Consider the following 14533-nt stretch of genomic DNA (forward strand, 5'->3'; position numbering starts at 1 on the left):
GAAGCTGTTATTTTAATCTTTTAAATACAGTTGCGCATTAACAAGCTTATCATTGGCTCCTAAGTGAATTGATTGGCATGAACTTCCGGAGACAAAGGTTGGCGGAGCGGGTGGGGGTAGGGTGGTTGAAAACAGGAGTGTAAAGCAACTAATTAGTCGTTTTCCTCTCCCTTTCCCTCCAAAATCCCCTCTTCCACCTCGTTCCCAGGGTCTCTTTCTGGAGGGGGAGACCATGGGAACGAGGTTGCTCCAAATCTGTTGGTTAGAGTACTCCTAAAGATGCCAAAATTTCCAAAAATGCCTTATAAAAAAGCTTTGAGTGGGTCGGTACATATTTAAAAAACTGGCGTAATTTTTTGCATAATTTTTAAAAGTAGGGAGCTCAAGAATTGCTAATTGTAATGTGCTACATTTTGATTTAAGAGCACAAAATTATTCTCTATACCCTTTAATAATAATAAACTGATCTTTCCATTCCTCCGCTGTACAGCGTTAGCGTGGCCAAGATGGCTAAAACCTTTCGACCAATCGTATTTGTTGTTGTTTTTTTTTTTTCCAATGAAAATGCGTACGTTGGGATCGTGTTTTGCTCCTGGTTTGCTAAAGCCCCCTAGCCCCTCCCTCTGCGCGGTCCCTGCAAGATGGCTAACACCTTTCGACCAATCGTATGTGTTGTTGTTTTTTTTCCAATGAAAATACGTTGTGATCGTGTTTTGTCAAATCATTTTGCTGGGGGGCGGGACGGTGTTTGCCTGTGTTTGCAAAGCTCAAACTCCGCTCCCCTCTAAAAGAACCTGGAAACAAGTGTGCACCATGCCTCTCACGTGCACGGCTAATCCAAGATGGCGGCTGTCTCGTTGCTTCATTTATAAAGTTGATGATTTGTAGACTGATTTTAATAAGTTAAACATTAACGAAGTGCACTTAGCTTCCATGCAAAATGAGGGCAAGGTTGCCGTGTCGCCTGCCGCAGTTTGCACGAGGGATGGCTCTTTGGCGTAGTTCGGGTTATATTGGAGGAAAATGGAAAGATTGTGACGCAAAATTCCCAGTTTACAATCCAGCCACAGGTCAAGAGCTTGGGAAAGTGGCTGATATGGGAAGGAAGGATGCTGAAGAGGCTGTAAATCAGGCTTATGATGCATTCAAAGTGTGGAAGAACGTGACAACTAAGGTATGATGCATGCCAATGTCTGCCTGTGTTAATTAGCTCTAGCTTTGAGCCTCTGTGGAAACGAAATTTATGCTCGATCACGAGTTGGCTATTTTGCTATCTTTGTATTGATTTGATTAAAAATAAAATCACACTTGTAAATTATTAACAACAATATTACCTGTGGCAAGATTTCCGCACAGCCCCATACATTTGTTATGCACACAATTTTTTGATTGACTCGTTCTTTTTGTGAAGTGATCGTATGAAATAGTTTATAACGTTGCATACATAATTTATGTATGGGGCTGTGTGGAAATCATACCCCCCTAGTAAGTATGCAAGGTAAAAGGGAGACAGTATGTTGATCTTTTTCATCCCTCCAAGAATATCCTTTAGTACCCCCCCCCCTCCCCAAGAAAAAAATCACTTTTAGGGAGTGGTCATTAATTACATAGGGGAGGGTAATTTTTGAAGAAGTTGGCTCAAAAAATTGTGTCCATCGCCCAAATTGGAGCCCATGAGAGCCCGAAAAATCTTAGCCCTCCTCCTAAATTTGCCAGCCCTCCTCCTCCCCAATAATTAATGACCGCCACATAACTATTCAGTCACCCTCTTCCAAACTCTTGTGCCCAAACTATTTCCCTAATCAATTTTAGTGAGCACGAGATTCCAGTGCAACTTCTGATTGGTCAAATCCTTAATTGTTGATAGATCTTAATATCAACATCTCAATTTTGCAGACACCATAATATATGCTTGAGACATGATGCGATAAATTTGCTTTTCGAAGTAGAAAGAGTGAGTTATGGTTACTGGCCGACAAAGAAAGATGTGTTTGGAATTCTTCCCACTGGATTTGGAAGAATTTTACGTAACACAACGAAAAAAGTAGGGATAAAAACCTTAACATATTAAACAACTGACTTGATTGATTTCATTTTCTAATTTAAATTTCTGCATTTAGGAACGAAGCCAAAAATTGCGGAACTGGTATAACCTCATTGTACAACATGAAGGAGAGCTGGCTGAATTACTTACCACAGAGCAAGGGAAACCACTGTTTGAGGCAAAAGGTGAAGTAAAGTATGCAGCGTCCTATGTTGAATGGTTTGCGGAGGAGGCTAAGAGGATCTATGGTGACATCATTCCTTCACCACACCCCTCAAGAAGACTGTTTTCTCTTAAACAACCTGTTGGTGTCGCTGCTCTCTGGGCACCGGTAATTTTTTAACTCTTTAGTTACTTTTACTGACCATGAAATTCATTCCTATCTGAAGTGATATGAATTGAGGGTAGCATGATCCTGTTTCACATAAAAACTTTCACCAATTTCAGGTTTACGCTAACTTGAAACTGCAGAATTCACAAGTCACATGTCTTTTCTAGCTATTTTCACGCATCTCTTAGTTCCTTGCCCCCTGGTGGGGGATAGGGCCGGGGTTTCCATAATCAGCTTGGTTTTACGGGATGGGGTGATTGGCCCCATGCCCAACCGCCAACCTGGAGGACCAGGGATTTTCTGTCGGGGTGTCCTTCCCTTAGCCACGGGTACTAGATATTTAAAGGCGCTGGAAGCTCGCCTTTCGCCATTGTCACTCAGCTACATCGTATTACCAGGGTCACCAAACCTGGAGGTGTGACATATGACTTGCTGGCAGAGCCTTTTTGAGACGGTAGGCATTTCTCGGCACTTACGAGAGCTACCTTGTGGCAACAGTAGCTCTCACCGGGACCTTTTACCAGCCTTTGACCCCAATTTTCACGCATCACAGTATAATTTTTGCCCTATTTTCACGCGTCACAGTCTTATTTTTGCCCTAATCACTTGTCACGCATAAGCCCTTTGCTACCCTCTGAATTGGCCTAATAATGACTATTATTGCTTTATTTGGTCAAGCAAAATTTAAAAGATGATTTTATTTCCTTATTTCATCAAGCAAAATTAAAGAGGCTATCTCATTTGAGTAATTTTTCTGTGATGTACAAAGCAAAATTAAAGGGGCTATGTCATGTGAGTAATTTTTAAAGTTATCTTAAAAATGAAAGAAACCTCATAGATATATGTTACTGAGGTTAAAAAGAAACATAATAAAAGGTAATGATAAAACAAAAAGGATTTTTACAAAAATGACGAACTTGAAAATAAATTAACATGCAGTTTGAGTTGTAGCTTGCCCTTTCGGCAGGCACCTAAAATTTTGCTTGCCTGGGTACTTAATATGTACTTGTATGAGTATGTAGCTTGACTGCACCCTTGCCCATCATGAAAATGAACATAAAAAATTACTTGCCCAAGAGGTTTTTTTCCAGGATGACTGGACAGGACACTTTTTGAGCCATTTCATTGTACAATGTTTACTATGTATGACAATTTGCTATGTATATGTAATAGCCTTACTAGCAGGTAATGAGCAAAGCATTGATCTGTTTCAGTGGAATTTCCCTGTCGCCATGATCACTCGAAAGGCTGCGGCAGCATTGGCAGCAGGATGTACAGTGATAATAAAACCATCAGAAGAGACTCCTTATTGTGCCCTGGCCCTACAGAAGGTAAATATTTACCATGTTATCTTCATAATGCTAAATAGTTGTCTCTTTCTGTATTTTTGTGTGTATTTCTGTATAATGTAAACCTGCGATACACTCTTTTTCTTGTCAGAATTTGCATCAAAATTTTTATGTTCCAAACAAAGTATTTTAAACTAACTAAAGGCACTCTGTTTACATTGTTATTCTACCAGGACATGCTGTTAAAGGCATGTTTCTCTTAAACCGGCATCTGTGAAGTTTGCATCCAAGGGATTCAAAAATTGTGCCTGCTTCTTTGAAAAACTATTCCAACAGGCTTTGTAATGGAGGACACCTTCCATACAGTGTAGGGGGGGGAGGGGAGGGGGAGTTTTGGATAAAAAAATGGATTGTCCCAATTTATAAGGTGTCAGCTTGAAATTGCAAAAATTACAGTCATTGTGAACATTTTTTTTCTCAGCTGGCAGAAGATGCAGGCTTTCCACCAGGTGTGGTGAACACAATTCCTTGTTCTCGTGACCATGTGGATCAAGTAACCGATGCGCTTCTAGGAAATGATCTTGTGGCTAAAATGTCGTTCACAGGCTCTACTGCTACAGGAAAGGTAACTGGATGAATATAAAGTGGTCTTTTTTATGGTCTTCTTACTGTCAGCCATATTTGCTTTAACTTTTGCAACCAAACTGACATCACACCTTGATGTCAAGTGTTATTTTGGCCACACAATTCCAATGGCACTTCTGGAGGCAAAACAGCGTATCTTTTATCACCTGTAAAATCAACAATTTTTATGCTGGAATACTCAAACTCAATTTGTTGAATAATAAAACAATTATTCTGCCCAATCTTGCGGAATATCGTCTGATTTTAGCCAACTCAGCCTACATCCTCTTTGGCTAAGTATCAGGCGATATTCCGCGCGATTTCGCAGGATAATTGTTAAGTATACCACGAGAAAGTGTTGCACAACTAGTATATATTCAGCTATATAACATCCTCAGAGAGCCAAGGGCTTTCTACACCGATTTTTTTTTCGCCTGTAAAGACTTCCCCCCTACCCCACCAACTATCCCTGGCTGTAAAACTTATTCTGTGTTGTATTGCATTGCAGCCAATTTATATTTTCATTACAAATATAATACAGTTGAAGCTCTCTTAACGGACGCTCACGTTAGCCGACAGCTCTACTTACGGCCGCCTTGTTTGAAACCCCGCTTTAACTCCCATACAAATTCTGTATTTTTACATTCTCGTAAGCGGACATTCCTGTAAGCGGCCGCGGACACTTTCAGAGATTACAACTTAGAGTTTTTCTTTGTTTTAAGCTCCCGTAAGCGGACACTCAAGAGAAAATCCTATTAACAACCTCTGTATCTTGTTTTTATCAATCGACTTCACATCGTCGTTCATCACAATGATTTACAGTAACTACAGTAACTACAGTACAATGTTTCAGTGTTTGTTTTGTCATCATCCACGTCCGTCCGGTTATTGTTAGCTGGGCAAGCTCCCTTAAGCGGCCATTTATCCCGTACACTTCTAGTGGCCACTTACGTGAACCATTCTCGTAAGCGGCCAGCTCCATTTACGGACACTGTTTTTGCGTCTCGAGAGTGTCCGCCTACGAGAGCTTCGACTGTATTACCATAGCATTATAAGGATAACTGTGTTTGTATTAAATTTTCCTTCAGCTGCTTCTCTCTAAGTGTGTGGATCCAATCAAGAGAGTCTCTCTAGAGCTGGGTGGAAATGCTCCATTTATCGTGTTCAACTCTGCAGACATTGATGCAGCTGTGGAGGGAGCGGTCGGTGCCAAGTTTAGACACACTGCTCAGGTAATAAAAAATAAAAAACGCACCGGGTGTATTGTTGAGTTATATAAGCACACAGGAATTTTTAAGAACACGGGAGAAGTGTTCTTAAAAATTCCCAAGTGCTTAATATATAACTTAACGATGCATGAGGAGAAAGTTTTTTTATTTCTTTTATAAAATGTTTAAGTTAAGGTCTTAAATAAATAACGCGCGCTCTAACTCGTGACGTAAGATGCATGCATTATAACTCGATAAAGCACGAGCATGACATAAGCCCAAAAAATCCCCTATTTAAAGCAAGTCACCCAAAAAATGCTTGCCAAATTTCCCAACCCAAAAAAATCCCGGAATCGAAAATTTCAAACCCAAAAAAATCATTTGATCATCCCCGTCATTTACAAGCCAGAGTACCCCCCCCCCCCCCCGGGTTTGAAATGAGGCAATTAATACTGATGCATACCGGTGTTGGTTTGGTTGTTCAGAAGGTCATTCTAGTGGGCTGTGACTGGCAGATATCAATCTGACTTGTTTGTTTAGCAGTTCGAAAGATAACAGTGGTCTGATTATGGACTGATAGGAAAGTAATAGTCTAAACCTTGAAAATGCCTAGCCAATGTTTTCAAGTTTGAAAGTGTTGATGGAACAAAATCAAATGAAAAACCTTGATTTCAGTTCATTTACGTTTTGGAAAATAAAATTACCAGTATAATGCCTTTTTTTTGTTGTTCAAAGGCTATTCTGTTAAATAGATAGTACACCAAATATTTCTAGCACAGTTCACACAAAAACTTTGAGGATTTCCTGTGAGACTGTCCTGTATATAATTTGTTTTAACTGTATGAATTATAGTTATATGATGTTATACTTCTCTGTTAGACCTGCATCTGCGCCAATCGAATCCTGGTACAAGACAAAATCTACGATGAGTTTGCTTCCAAGTTCGCTGCAGCTGTGGACAAACAAATGAAAGTTGGAAACGGCATGGACCCATCTTCTACACAAGGACCACTTATCAATGAAAATGCTGTGCAAAAGGTACATACATACATACTTTATTGACTTTCCCCCCTAGAGGCTTTTCAAAGACCATGAAATAAATACAATAATAATTTAAAACTACTTTTAAAAACTCTAAGATGATATTCATACTTAAAATTAATTAACTAGGATTAAGAATCTATAAAATCTTTGATAAGTTTACGTTTAAGATAAAACTTAAAAGCAGATACTTTCTCGAGAGTTTTTAGAGAGCTATCCATGGAGTTCCAGATACTGACTATTCTGTAGTAAAACGTCCTCTGACCACTGGCAGACTTGAAAAGAGGAATGTTCAGCATTTGTGAACTTCTTGTGGCACGTCCGCTTATTTCTCCTCGCTTACTAAACTGGGAAGACAGATACTCCGGCACGCGGGATGTTAGACATTTGAAGGCCATGATAGCGCTCCTGCTCCAGTATTTATTTTATGCAACTCTTTGCTGCACCGTACTGTTTGGTAGGACGGGTGGTGGTCTAAAGAACTGGCCAAGCAATAATGCAAGTGGACCCAGGTAGTGGCAAAATCATCTTGCGTATAGACTTGCATTGATGGCCAAACAGACATGCAAGTTTAGTCGCAAGTGCACGCAAGTTTGCAAAAAGTCATTTAAAATGCTACGAGCTGTGCAATTCAGTATTTGAAGTAAACTGCAAAAAATGTGTTGACTTGCGATGGGTGGCCAAATGGTAAAAAAATCGCATTAACTTAAGTGCAAATTTGTTCTCGACCAAAGTAAATGCAAGTCACTGCAAGTGTCAATGTCGGCAAGAAAAAAAATGGCGCAATTTGATTTAGTTTTTATAAGTTACCATTTTCATTCTAATTTATCTTTAATAAGCCAAACGCAGTTGTAGTTTTTTTTTTGTAAATGTATTAAAAGAGATAGATTGTATTGCGCTGTTATAAGTATAAATATTAAATTTTAAGAAATGGAGTTTTATATTGTAAGTATAGTGTGTTGTAAACAATTTAATTGTCATGTAGGTAGTGTTAGCAGTGTATTTTACTGTAAGAAGAGTAAGCTGTGTATAGTAAGTTATAAGTAAGGCTTTGTATAGTAAGTAATTAGTAAAGCCTTGTATAGTAAGTAATTAGTAGTGAACATGTCACCTTGTAACAACGTTCTGTGTGTGTTTTGCAATAAAAAAAATTAAAAAAAGTCAATGCAAGTGTACGCACTGTGTCCTGGCCAAACGGAGATGCAAATTGACGCAAGTTTTTAACTTGCCTCTGCTTGTGTTGTTGTTAATGGTCAGGGCTTAATGCTTTAATTGATGTGCTATTATGGTTAGTAATAATGGTGCTTCCTGTGTGAGACTGTCATTTGTGAAACACTCCTTCTCTCATCAGGTTGAAAGTCATGTCAAGGATGCTCTGTCCAAAGGCGCCAAATGCCTGCGAGGTGGTCAGCGGCATGAGCTGGGAGGCAACTTCTTTCAGCCAACTGTTCTGACAGATGTGACACGTGACATGATCATTTGCAGTCAAGAAACCTTTGGACCTGTGGCTCCCCTTATAAGGTAGTATTTATAAACGTCATAACATTAGTACTTTCCTCTCTGTACATTCAATTCATGATCTGCAGCAACCCAAAGTCATCATCTTGATGATGTCTGGCTCCAATTGACAGTTACTTGTGTTCAAACTTGAGTAACCAATCAGATATTCCATACAGATTTCAGTTGTTTGTTCTCCCTTATCTCTTTGAGATTTTTGAAGCTTAATCTCAAACTTCTCTTGTTGCGAGTTAATGCAGTGTTCCAGATAAGATGGGGTCTTAGGTCAAAAATCTGACTTGGCCACACACCTTGCCTTCAAAACTTAACTGGAACCCTGTAATGGAAATGAGGGTTCAAGAAGCCACATCCAAAGCTGTGCTCTTAGAATAACAATATTGCAGGGTGCCCAAAGGCCCTTTATAATTATGTTATAAAATCTTGGGTGCCCAGGTCTTAAAAGCTTTTATGATAGCAAAGTTATAAAGTCACCCAAAGGCAAAAGCAAGTCACCTGTGGCACCCAGGCCCTGCTAGAACACAGCTCTGCACGTCTGTTTACTCGGACCGTAACACTCCGCATTAGTTGCGTGTGTTTTATTTAATATTAAAAAACTGAAGATCTTGGTCAAAGAGTCAATTTAGATGGTCCGGATTTTGGTTCTGATTGCCACAACTGCATGCTTACAGCTTTTCTCATTGTACCTTGAAATTCTCCTAACTAACATGAAAAGAATATGTTGCTAATGGTATGGAGAATTAATATCTTGATCTTGGTATATTGTTAGGTTCAAGACTGAAGAAGAAGCTGTGGCAGTAGGTAATGATACTTCATCGGGACTTGCAGGTCAGTAGCCTTCTTCGCATGCGTACAACCATTGTTCGGGTTGTCACGCAATGCACGTCACGCAATGCTTCTCAGGGGAGGTCCGTTGCGTGACGACATAGACTGTTCACAGCCCTCTATTTTTCCGATCGATGAGCGCGGGGAAAGAACGGCGAGAGAACTGGACGCCAGCGCAAAACGGGAGGCACGAGGGGGTGGGGGGCGGGGTGTAAGCGAAAAAAAATTTCTTTCGCTTGCTCCCGCCCCCTCCCCTTCCCCTGCGCTTCGCGGTCACGTTCGCTTTGCTCGCCGATTCTCTCGCTTTTTTGCGTTGAAAAAAAAAAAAGGCTGTGGATAGTCTAGTGACGACGCAACAAAACAATCCCAATTGCGTCCTTTCGCAATCTATGGCCTATCCCAAGGTGGTAGGTGGGGAACGCCAAAAAATATATACGGGAAGACTCAGCTCCGAGGTTCTAAACCCTTACCCTTTCATATAACATTTTCGACAGAAAAGGTACCTTTTTCTTACAAATTTTCGCGAGTACACTGTACAAATTTTCGCGATTTGAAAATAATCGCGAAATTTAATACGCGCGAAAAATACATTGCGAATTAAAACACCGTAACGCGAAAATTAGTACCAATAAATGTTTGGAACTGCAACTCTTAACCCTTAAAAATACTTTCCGCCTTGTTTTTGACTAGAACCCTTCTTCTGATTACTGTTTTCTTCAGCTTGTATCTCGGCCAAAACGTCTTTAGTACAATCACCAAAGTTTCCGTTTTCAGGCTTCTTGTAGTTACATTGAGCCAGATCTGTGTATATTTCCAGTAGTTCCTTAGTCATTGATGACTGATCCATAAAACACTGACAAAATCGCGACATTTAATACACTTTTGCCTTTATTTTTCTTGCAATCACGAAAATTAATACTCGCGGAATTCGGCTCCCGTATTTTCGCGAAATTAAGTGCGCCCGAAAATCAGTACACTCTTTATTTTATAAGAATCTAGTTTATAAGAATATCGAGGCTGAAATTTGCGAATTTTTAAGAATATTTTAAGAATAAACCCGAGGCTAAGATTTTGAAAAGAATATAGTTTTATAGTATATAAGTTGAAACAAAATCGGGTACTTTTATTTCCGTCACTTTACTTCTGCGAGGAATGCTTTTTTTAAAAATAAAAAACGGCCAGGCTGCAACGAAAAGCAATGATGGTACATGTGCACAATGTATAACACGATACAGAACTGGACACCAAACACTTGCTAAAACGGAAATGTCAAACGGTATTTTCTAAGAATGTTCATAAGAATATTTTTAGCCTAAAATCGGCAGAAAAATAAGAATATTCAGCCTGGGTCGGAAAAACTGTATTCTTATAAAAAAAGAGTGTAGTAAAAATAAGGCTCTTTCGCGTATACTTAGATAGGAAAATGGTGCCCCCTTCACATACCTAAAAGAAGGGATGCTGTATCTATTTTACTTATTTTTCGTTTGAATGAACCCTAAAAATACTTAAATGAATCTCTGCAAACCGGTTTTTTTTTTTTTTCTAGGATACTTCTTCTCTCAAGACATGAGCCAAATCTGGCGCGTTGCAGAGGCAATGGATGTCGGGATGGTTGGCGTTAATGAAGGCATTATCTCCTCAGAGATCGCACCTTTTGGCGGCTGGAAGCAATCTGGGTTAGGAAGAGAGGGCTCTAAATATGGCATTGAAGAATACCTTGAAATCAAGTACATATGTCTTGGAGGAATCAAGCAAACATAAAAACAAACTTTTGACCAGCCAAATCTTAAGTAGCCTCTTACTTTAAGACGGTCTTAGGGCTTGTTACACATTGCTCCAATGCGTGAAGAGCTGAAAGAGGCGATAAAACACTTAGTTTAACCTTAGTCAACCCCTTGTCATTCCGAAACTCAAAAACTCAATCATCCTTGTCGTATTACTTACATGTTTTACGTGTTTTCTTTCCTGAGATTGTCATTTGTCTGCTGGAATATGAGCCTTTCTAAACTGAACTAGGTCATTTAATGGTCTAAGCAAGTCTGGTAATGCTTCACTTTGATATCAGAATTCTGGATGCGAGACTAGTACGGATTGAAAATTTTAGAGATTAATACAACTTACAAGCTTTTTCAAGTGAGCTTTACACGAGCTTAAAATTTTAATATATAATAACTGTTTAAAAACGTTATATTAAGACTTACATAAGCGAGTAGACATAAAATTACTATATATCCTAGCTAGGATTTTGAAATAAATGTAACCCAAAAAGGGCACTTGGTGCGAGCTTTGCGTGAACGTCTTTGGCTTAAGTTGTTACCATACCCAGTAACAGTTACAATTCCGATTAAGATTGTAATAAATCCCCCCTCCTTCCCCCCCCCCCCCCGAATGATATTATATAATTTTTTTTTTATAAAATTTCTTCTATTGGAGTTGTTTTGTATTTTATGTCCTTGAAAGTAATAAAATAATAGTCCAAGGCTTTCAAGAATAGGAATTTTACGCCTCCCGCCCCTTTCCGTGGTGGTACCCTCCTCTTTGTCCCATAATTATCTATTGTGAAATATAACGAAACATTGCCAAATTTCACTTGTTTTCTCCCGGTTCCCGCCACCTTAGGAATCCCGCTTCCCGTTGCCAACATGGCGGACTTTGTACCATAGCATGTGACCGTAAGCCTCATTCTGGCGCAATCCTGCCATTGGCGTGATTCGCTGTCTGCCTTTCTAAGGGTTTTGCGGTGTCGTTTCGTGACTTTCATACAAAACCAGTTATTATCGGTCACGCTTTCAGGCCAAGTTCTAAGCTCTGCGTTTTTTTTTTTTTTTCAATTACACTACATGCAATTAGTCGCAGGCGCCTGGACACAATGCGGGCCTATTTTACCCAGTAGCCTTTTCGATCGTAAATATGTTTTATTTTGGTGAAAGACTGGGTCGGGACTCTTGTTTCTATGGTGAGAACTGCCGTAAAATGGCGGACTCGAAGTCGATTGTAAAAGTCAGAAAAATTGTTCACTTTACTGTATAAAGCATGACTTCTCTCAAGAACTGCGATCCTCAGTTAAGACGATATCTGCTTGGGCATCGCCTTCCTGATGTGTTTGAGGTAAGAAAGCTCTTTATAATTTTCAAGCCATACAAATTGAAATATGTTTAGCCTTCCTTGTAAACAGTTGTAAAATGGGGACAGCTGGCTGAAACTTAGCCTGTTGGATCCTCAAGCGTTAAGCGCAAGGGTTAAGGTGAATTTTTAGGAGAAATGTTTATCTTTGTTTAGTGTTCAGGTTTAAATCTACATTCTATAGTCTGCCTAATAACAATGACAGTTTATAAATTTACTCGAGACCTTGCTGGTTTTTTCGCGGCCGAACCGAATTTTTTGAGCTGAATTTAAGTTTATACCTTGGCTGTTCGGTTAAATCTAATGGTAAACTCGGGCCAATGTATGGCCTTTCTATAAGTTTTAGTGGAGAGAGCAAACCGGTTCCACTAAAACAAATAGAATGGCCATAAATCGACCCGAGGACCACATAGCTACAGCTACAGGAGAGGGAAAAAACTCAACTAAAGTACGGTAAGCCAATTTGTATTAAATCCCTCAATTTTCATGGGTCACAGATCGTTATTTTCCCCAAACATACCCTCATATTTTAAAGGTTACACAACAAAGCCGATGCTCACATTTTGTGTCAATGGGCAATTCCAGAAAATATCCATACACCACGACGGACGGCTTCAATATTTTAACCCCCCCATGCCTTCGGAAATTCCAAAATGCGTTACCCCACCCCATGCCTTCGGAATTCCATAATCCTTAACCCCCGCTCCCGTTAAGATTTTTCCTTTTTTCTTGAAGTCCTTTACAATTCCCGGCAGGGTTCGCAAATATGCCCAATTTGGCGTATTTTACATCAAATTATTTCAATTGACTCGATCTAGTAACTCAGAGGCTGGGATGAAAATGTAAATAAAATAAGAGTTTTCACCTTACTCTTGTTCAACAGATACAACCTACATTAATTTTACATTGCCCCAAACTGGTACAGAACATTAAAATAACAATATCGTGTTATGTACGTGTGTACTTTCGGAAGATAATACGATCGAGTGCACTGACATATCCGCCATCTTGAATTTGAGCCTTCGGGGTCAGCAGTCGCTCCCAATCCCACGTGCTTCAAAATGGCGTCTCGAAGCGTGGCAAAATAGTTTCGCGCTCCACTGAATGTGCTGAAATTGTTGTGGATCCGCTTTGACAAGAGAAAAGAGTGAATGAAGACATTTATCAACGTTAAGGCCTCTGGAGCTTGATGTACAACCCACATTTTATTGGTTTTCTTTTGTAAATGAACGCAAACACACGCCTGATTGATCGGGCTCCCATATAAAAGGGGATAAAATCTGGGCATGGCTCAAGCTTTTTTGGACCCCTAAAAGATATCAAAATACTAGCCTGCAGTGCAGGCGTTATCCATGTGCACGCGTAGTACTAGTTCGTGGTTGAGTAGATTTGCCGCCATGTTGGATGAGGGCAGAGAGAGGTTTGGTTCAGCCTCACTCCTACTCCCCAGGACGCGTTTTCTCCTATCCCCAATCCTCTCCAGAGGAAGAATCCAAGATGGCGCTCGCCCAATCAAAATGTGTTCGAATACGCTCGCTAAATACGCCTGCTTTGCAGCCTACCAAAATACTCAAAATTGTTAAGAATTTATATTTGTTAATTTTTCATGTGCAACCCTAAACTCAACCTTAGCGTGTTGGCTAAAAATAGTAGCAATTTGCCCCTTACATCCCTAAGGGGGGTACTCAGGATTTCAAGTGATCGGGATGATCTAAAGGGGGCAAAATTCGAGACCTAAGGCTTTCAACATAACCCCAAAAAAATCCCTAGATCAGAAATTGACTCCTCACAAATCAAAACCAATTATGTTTGTTTGTACATTATTCCCAGAACTACGAATCTTCATATTATTTTTAATACCCAAAAACATCCCTACTCAACTCACAAAAATGCTTGCCAGATTTTCATACCACAAAAAATCCCGGGAAAAAAAACCCATAAAAATCCTTTGATCATCCCTGTCACTTTGAAATCCTGAGTACCCCCCCCCCCCCTGGGAGTGAGATGAGGAGCATCCCCGCCCCTTTCATATTGGAGTTCCCCCCAGGCTTTTGGAGAGTTGCTCCTTGGGAGGGGGGAAGAGATTTGAGAACTTTATTAGTTGTTTTTTTTTTTAATTAAATTTTAACATTGTTTTTACCAAACTCCTTCTTGTAGGCTATTGTTAGTGCGTTAGCCATCAATTGCCCAGATGATCCTCAGGCTTTTATTCTTGATAAACTGAAACTCATCATCCAATATCAAGAGGTCTTGGATAACTTAAGATGGTAAGTCCTAAGCAAGGTTCAATAGCCAGAATATCCAGAGACAAATTCTCCTAAATGATCTCTATACATTTTCTTTCAGTATTAGCAAGGAGAATTTGTTAAAAGATCAAAGCAATTTCCCTTTGTTGATCATTTTATTAATTCTCATAACCTTTTCTGTTGATAAAGTATTAAACATTATGAGGAGAAATTTGATGCTGGTCACTGTTGTGACTAAAAGGGTTAAAGAAGATCCATTTGTGTGCAAAAAGCATTGCCAAAGTTAT

The 14533-nt window shown here is 39.6% G+C and overlaps 3 protein-coding genes across 4 annotated transcripts in view; 2 read left to right on the forward strand and 1 right to left on the reverse strand.

Moving 5' to 3' along the window:
• LOC144629130 (uncharacterized) overlaps window positions 1-501 on the reverse strand; it is a 9038-nt gene extending 8537 nt beyond the window's left edge. For both annotated transcript variants that reach the window (XM_078487330.1, XM_078487329.1), the window contains exon 1: window positions 1-501. This exon is cut by the window's left edge and continues 236 nt beyond it. The gene's annotated coding sequence lies outside the window, so the exon portion shown is untranslated.
• Window positions 502-609: 108 nt separating this feature from the next.
• LOC144629043 (succinate-semialdehyde dehydrogenase, mitochondrial-like) lies at window positions 610-11160 on the forward strand. The gene is made up of 9 exons (XM_078487208.1): window positions 610-1174; window positions 2121-2375; window positions 3590-3706; window positions 4146-4289; window positions 5377-5520; window positions 6376-6534; window positions 7889-8058; window positions 8822-8880; window positions 10424-11160. Exons 1-9 carry the CDS (start codon window positions 941-943, stop codon window positions 10636-10638), a joined length of 1497 nt encoding a protein of 498 aa, XP_078343334.1. The 5' UTR covers window positions 610-940; the 3' UTR covers window positions 10639-11160.
• A 683-nt stretch (window positions 11161-11843) lies between these two features.
• LOC144629004 (F-box and leucine-rich repeat protein 13-like) overlaps window positions 11844-14533 on the forward strand; it is a 28372-nt gene continuing 25682 nt past the window's right edge. The window contains exons 1-2 of the mRNA XM_078487148.1: window positions 11844-11985; window positions 14158-14267. Of these exons, the coding sequence (XP_078343274.1) occupies window positions 11911-11985; window positions 14158-14267 (185 nt within the window). The 5' untranslated portion in view covers window positions 11844-11910. The remainder of the gene's footprint in view (window positions 11986-14157; window positions 14268-14533) is intronic.

Source organism: Oculina patagonica, chromosome 10, assembly GCF_052425735.1.
Source record: "Oculina patagonica isolate OP01 chromosome 10, crgOcupat, whole genome shotgun sequence".
NCBI lineage: Eukaryota > Metazoa > Cnidaria > Anthozoa > Scleractinia > Oculinidae > Oculina > Oculina patagonica.

Bases quoted from the DNA above. Each gene is read 5' to 3' on its own strand.
- LOC144629043 (XM_078487208.1), top strand. From the start codon at position 941: ATGAGGGCAAGGTTGCCGTGTCGCCTGCCGCAGTTTGCACGAGGGATG. The intron at 5,521-6,375 runs GTAATAAAAAAT...CTTCTCTGTTAG, and splicing joins AGTTTAGACACACTGCTCAG to ACCTGCATCTGCGCCAATCG. The intron at 8,059-8,821 runs GTAGTATTTATA...GTATATTGTTAG, and splicing joins CCTGTGGCTCCCCTTATAAG to GTTCAAGACTGAAGAAGAAG.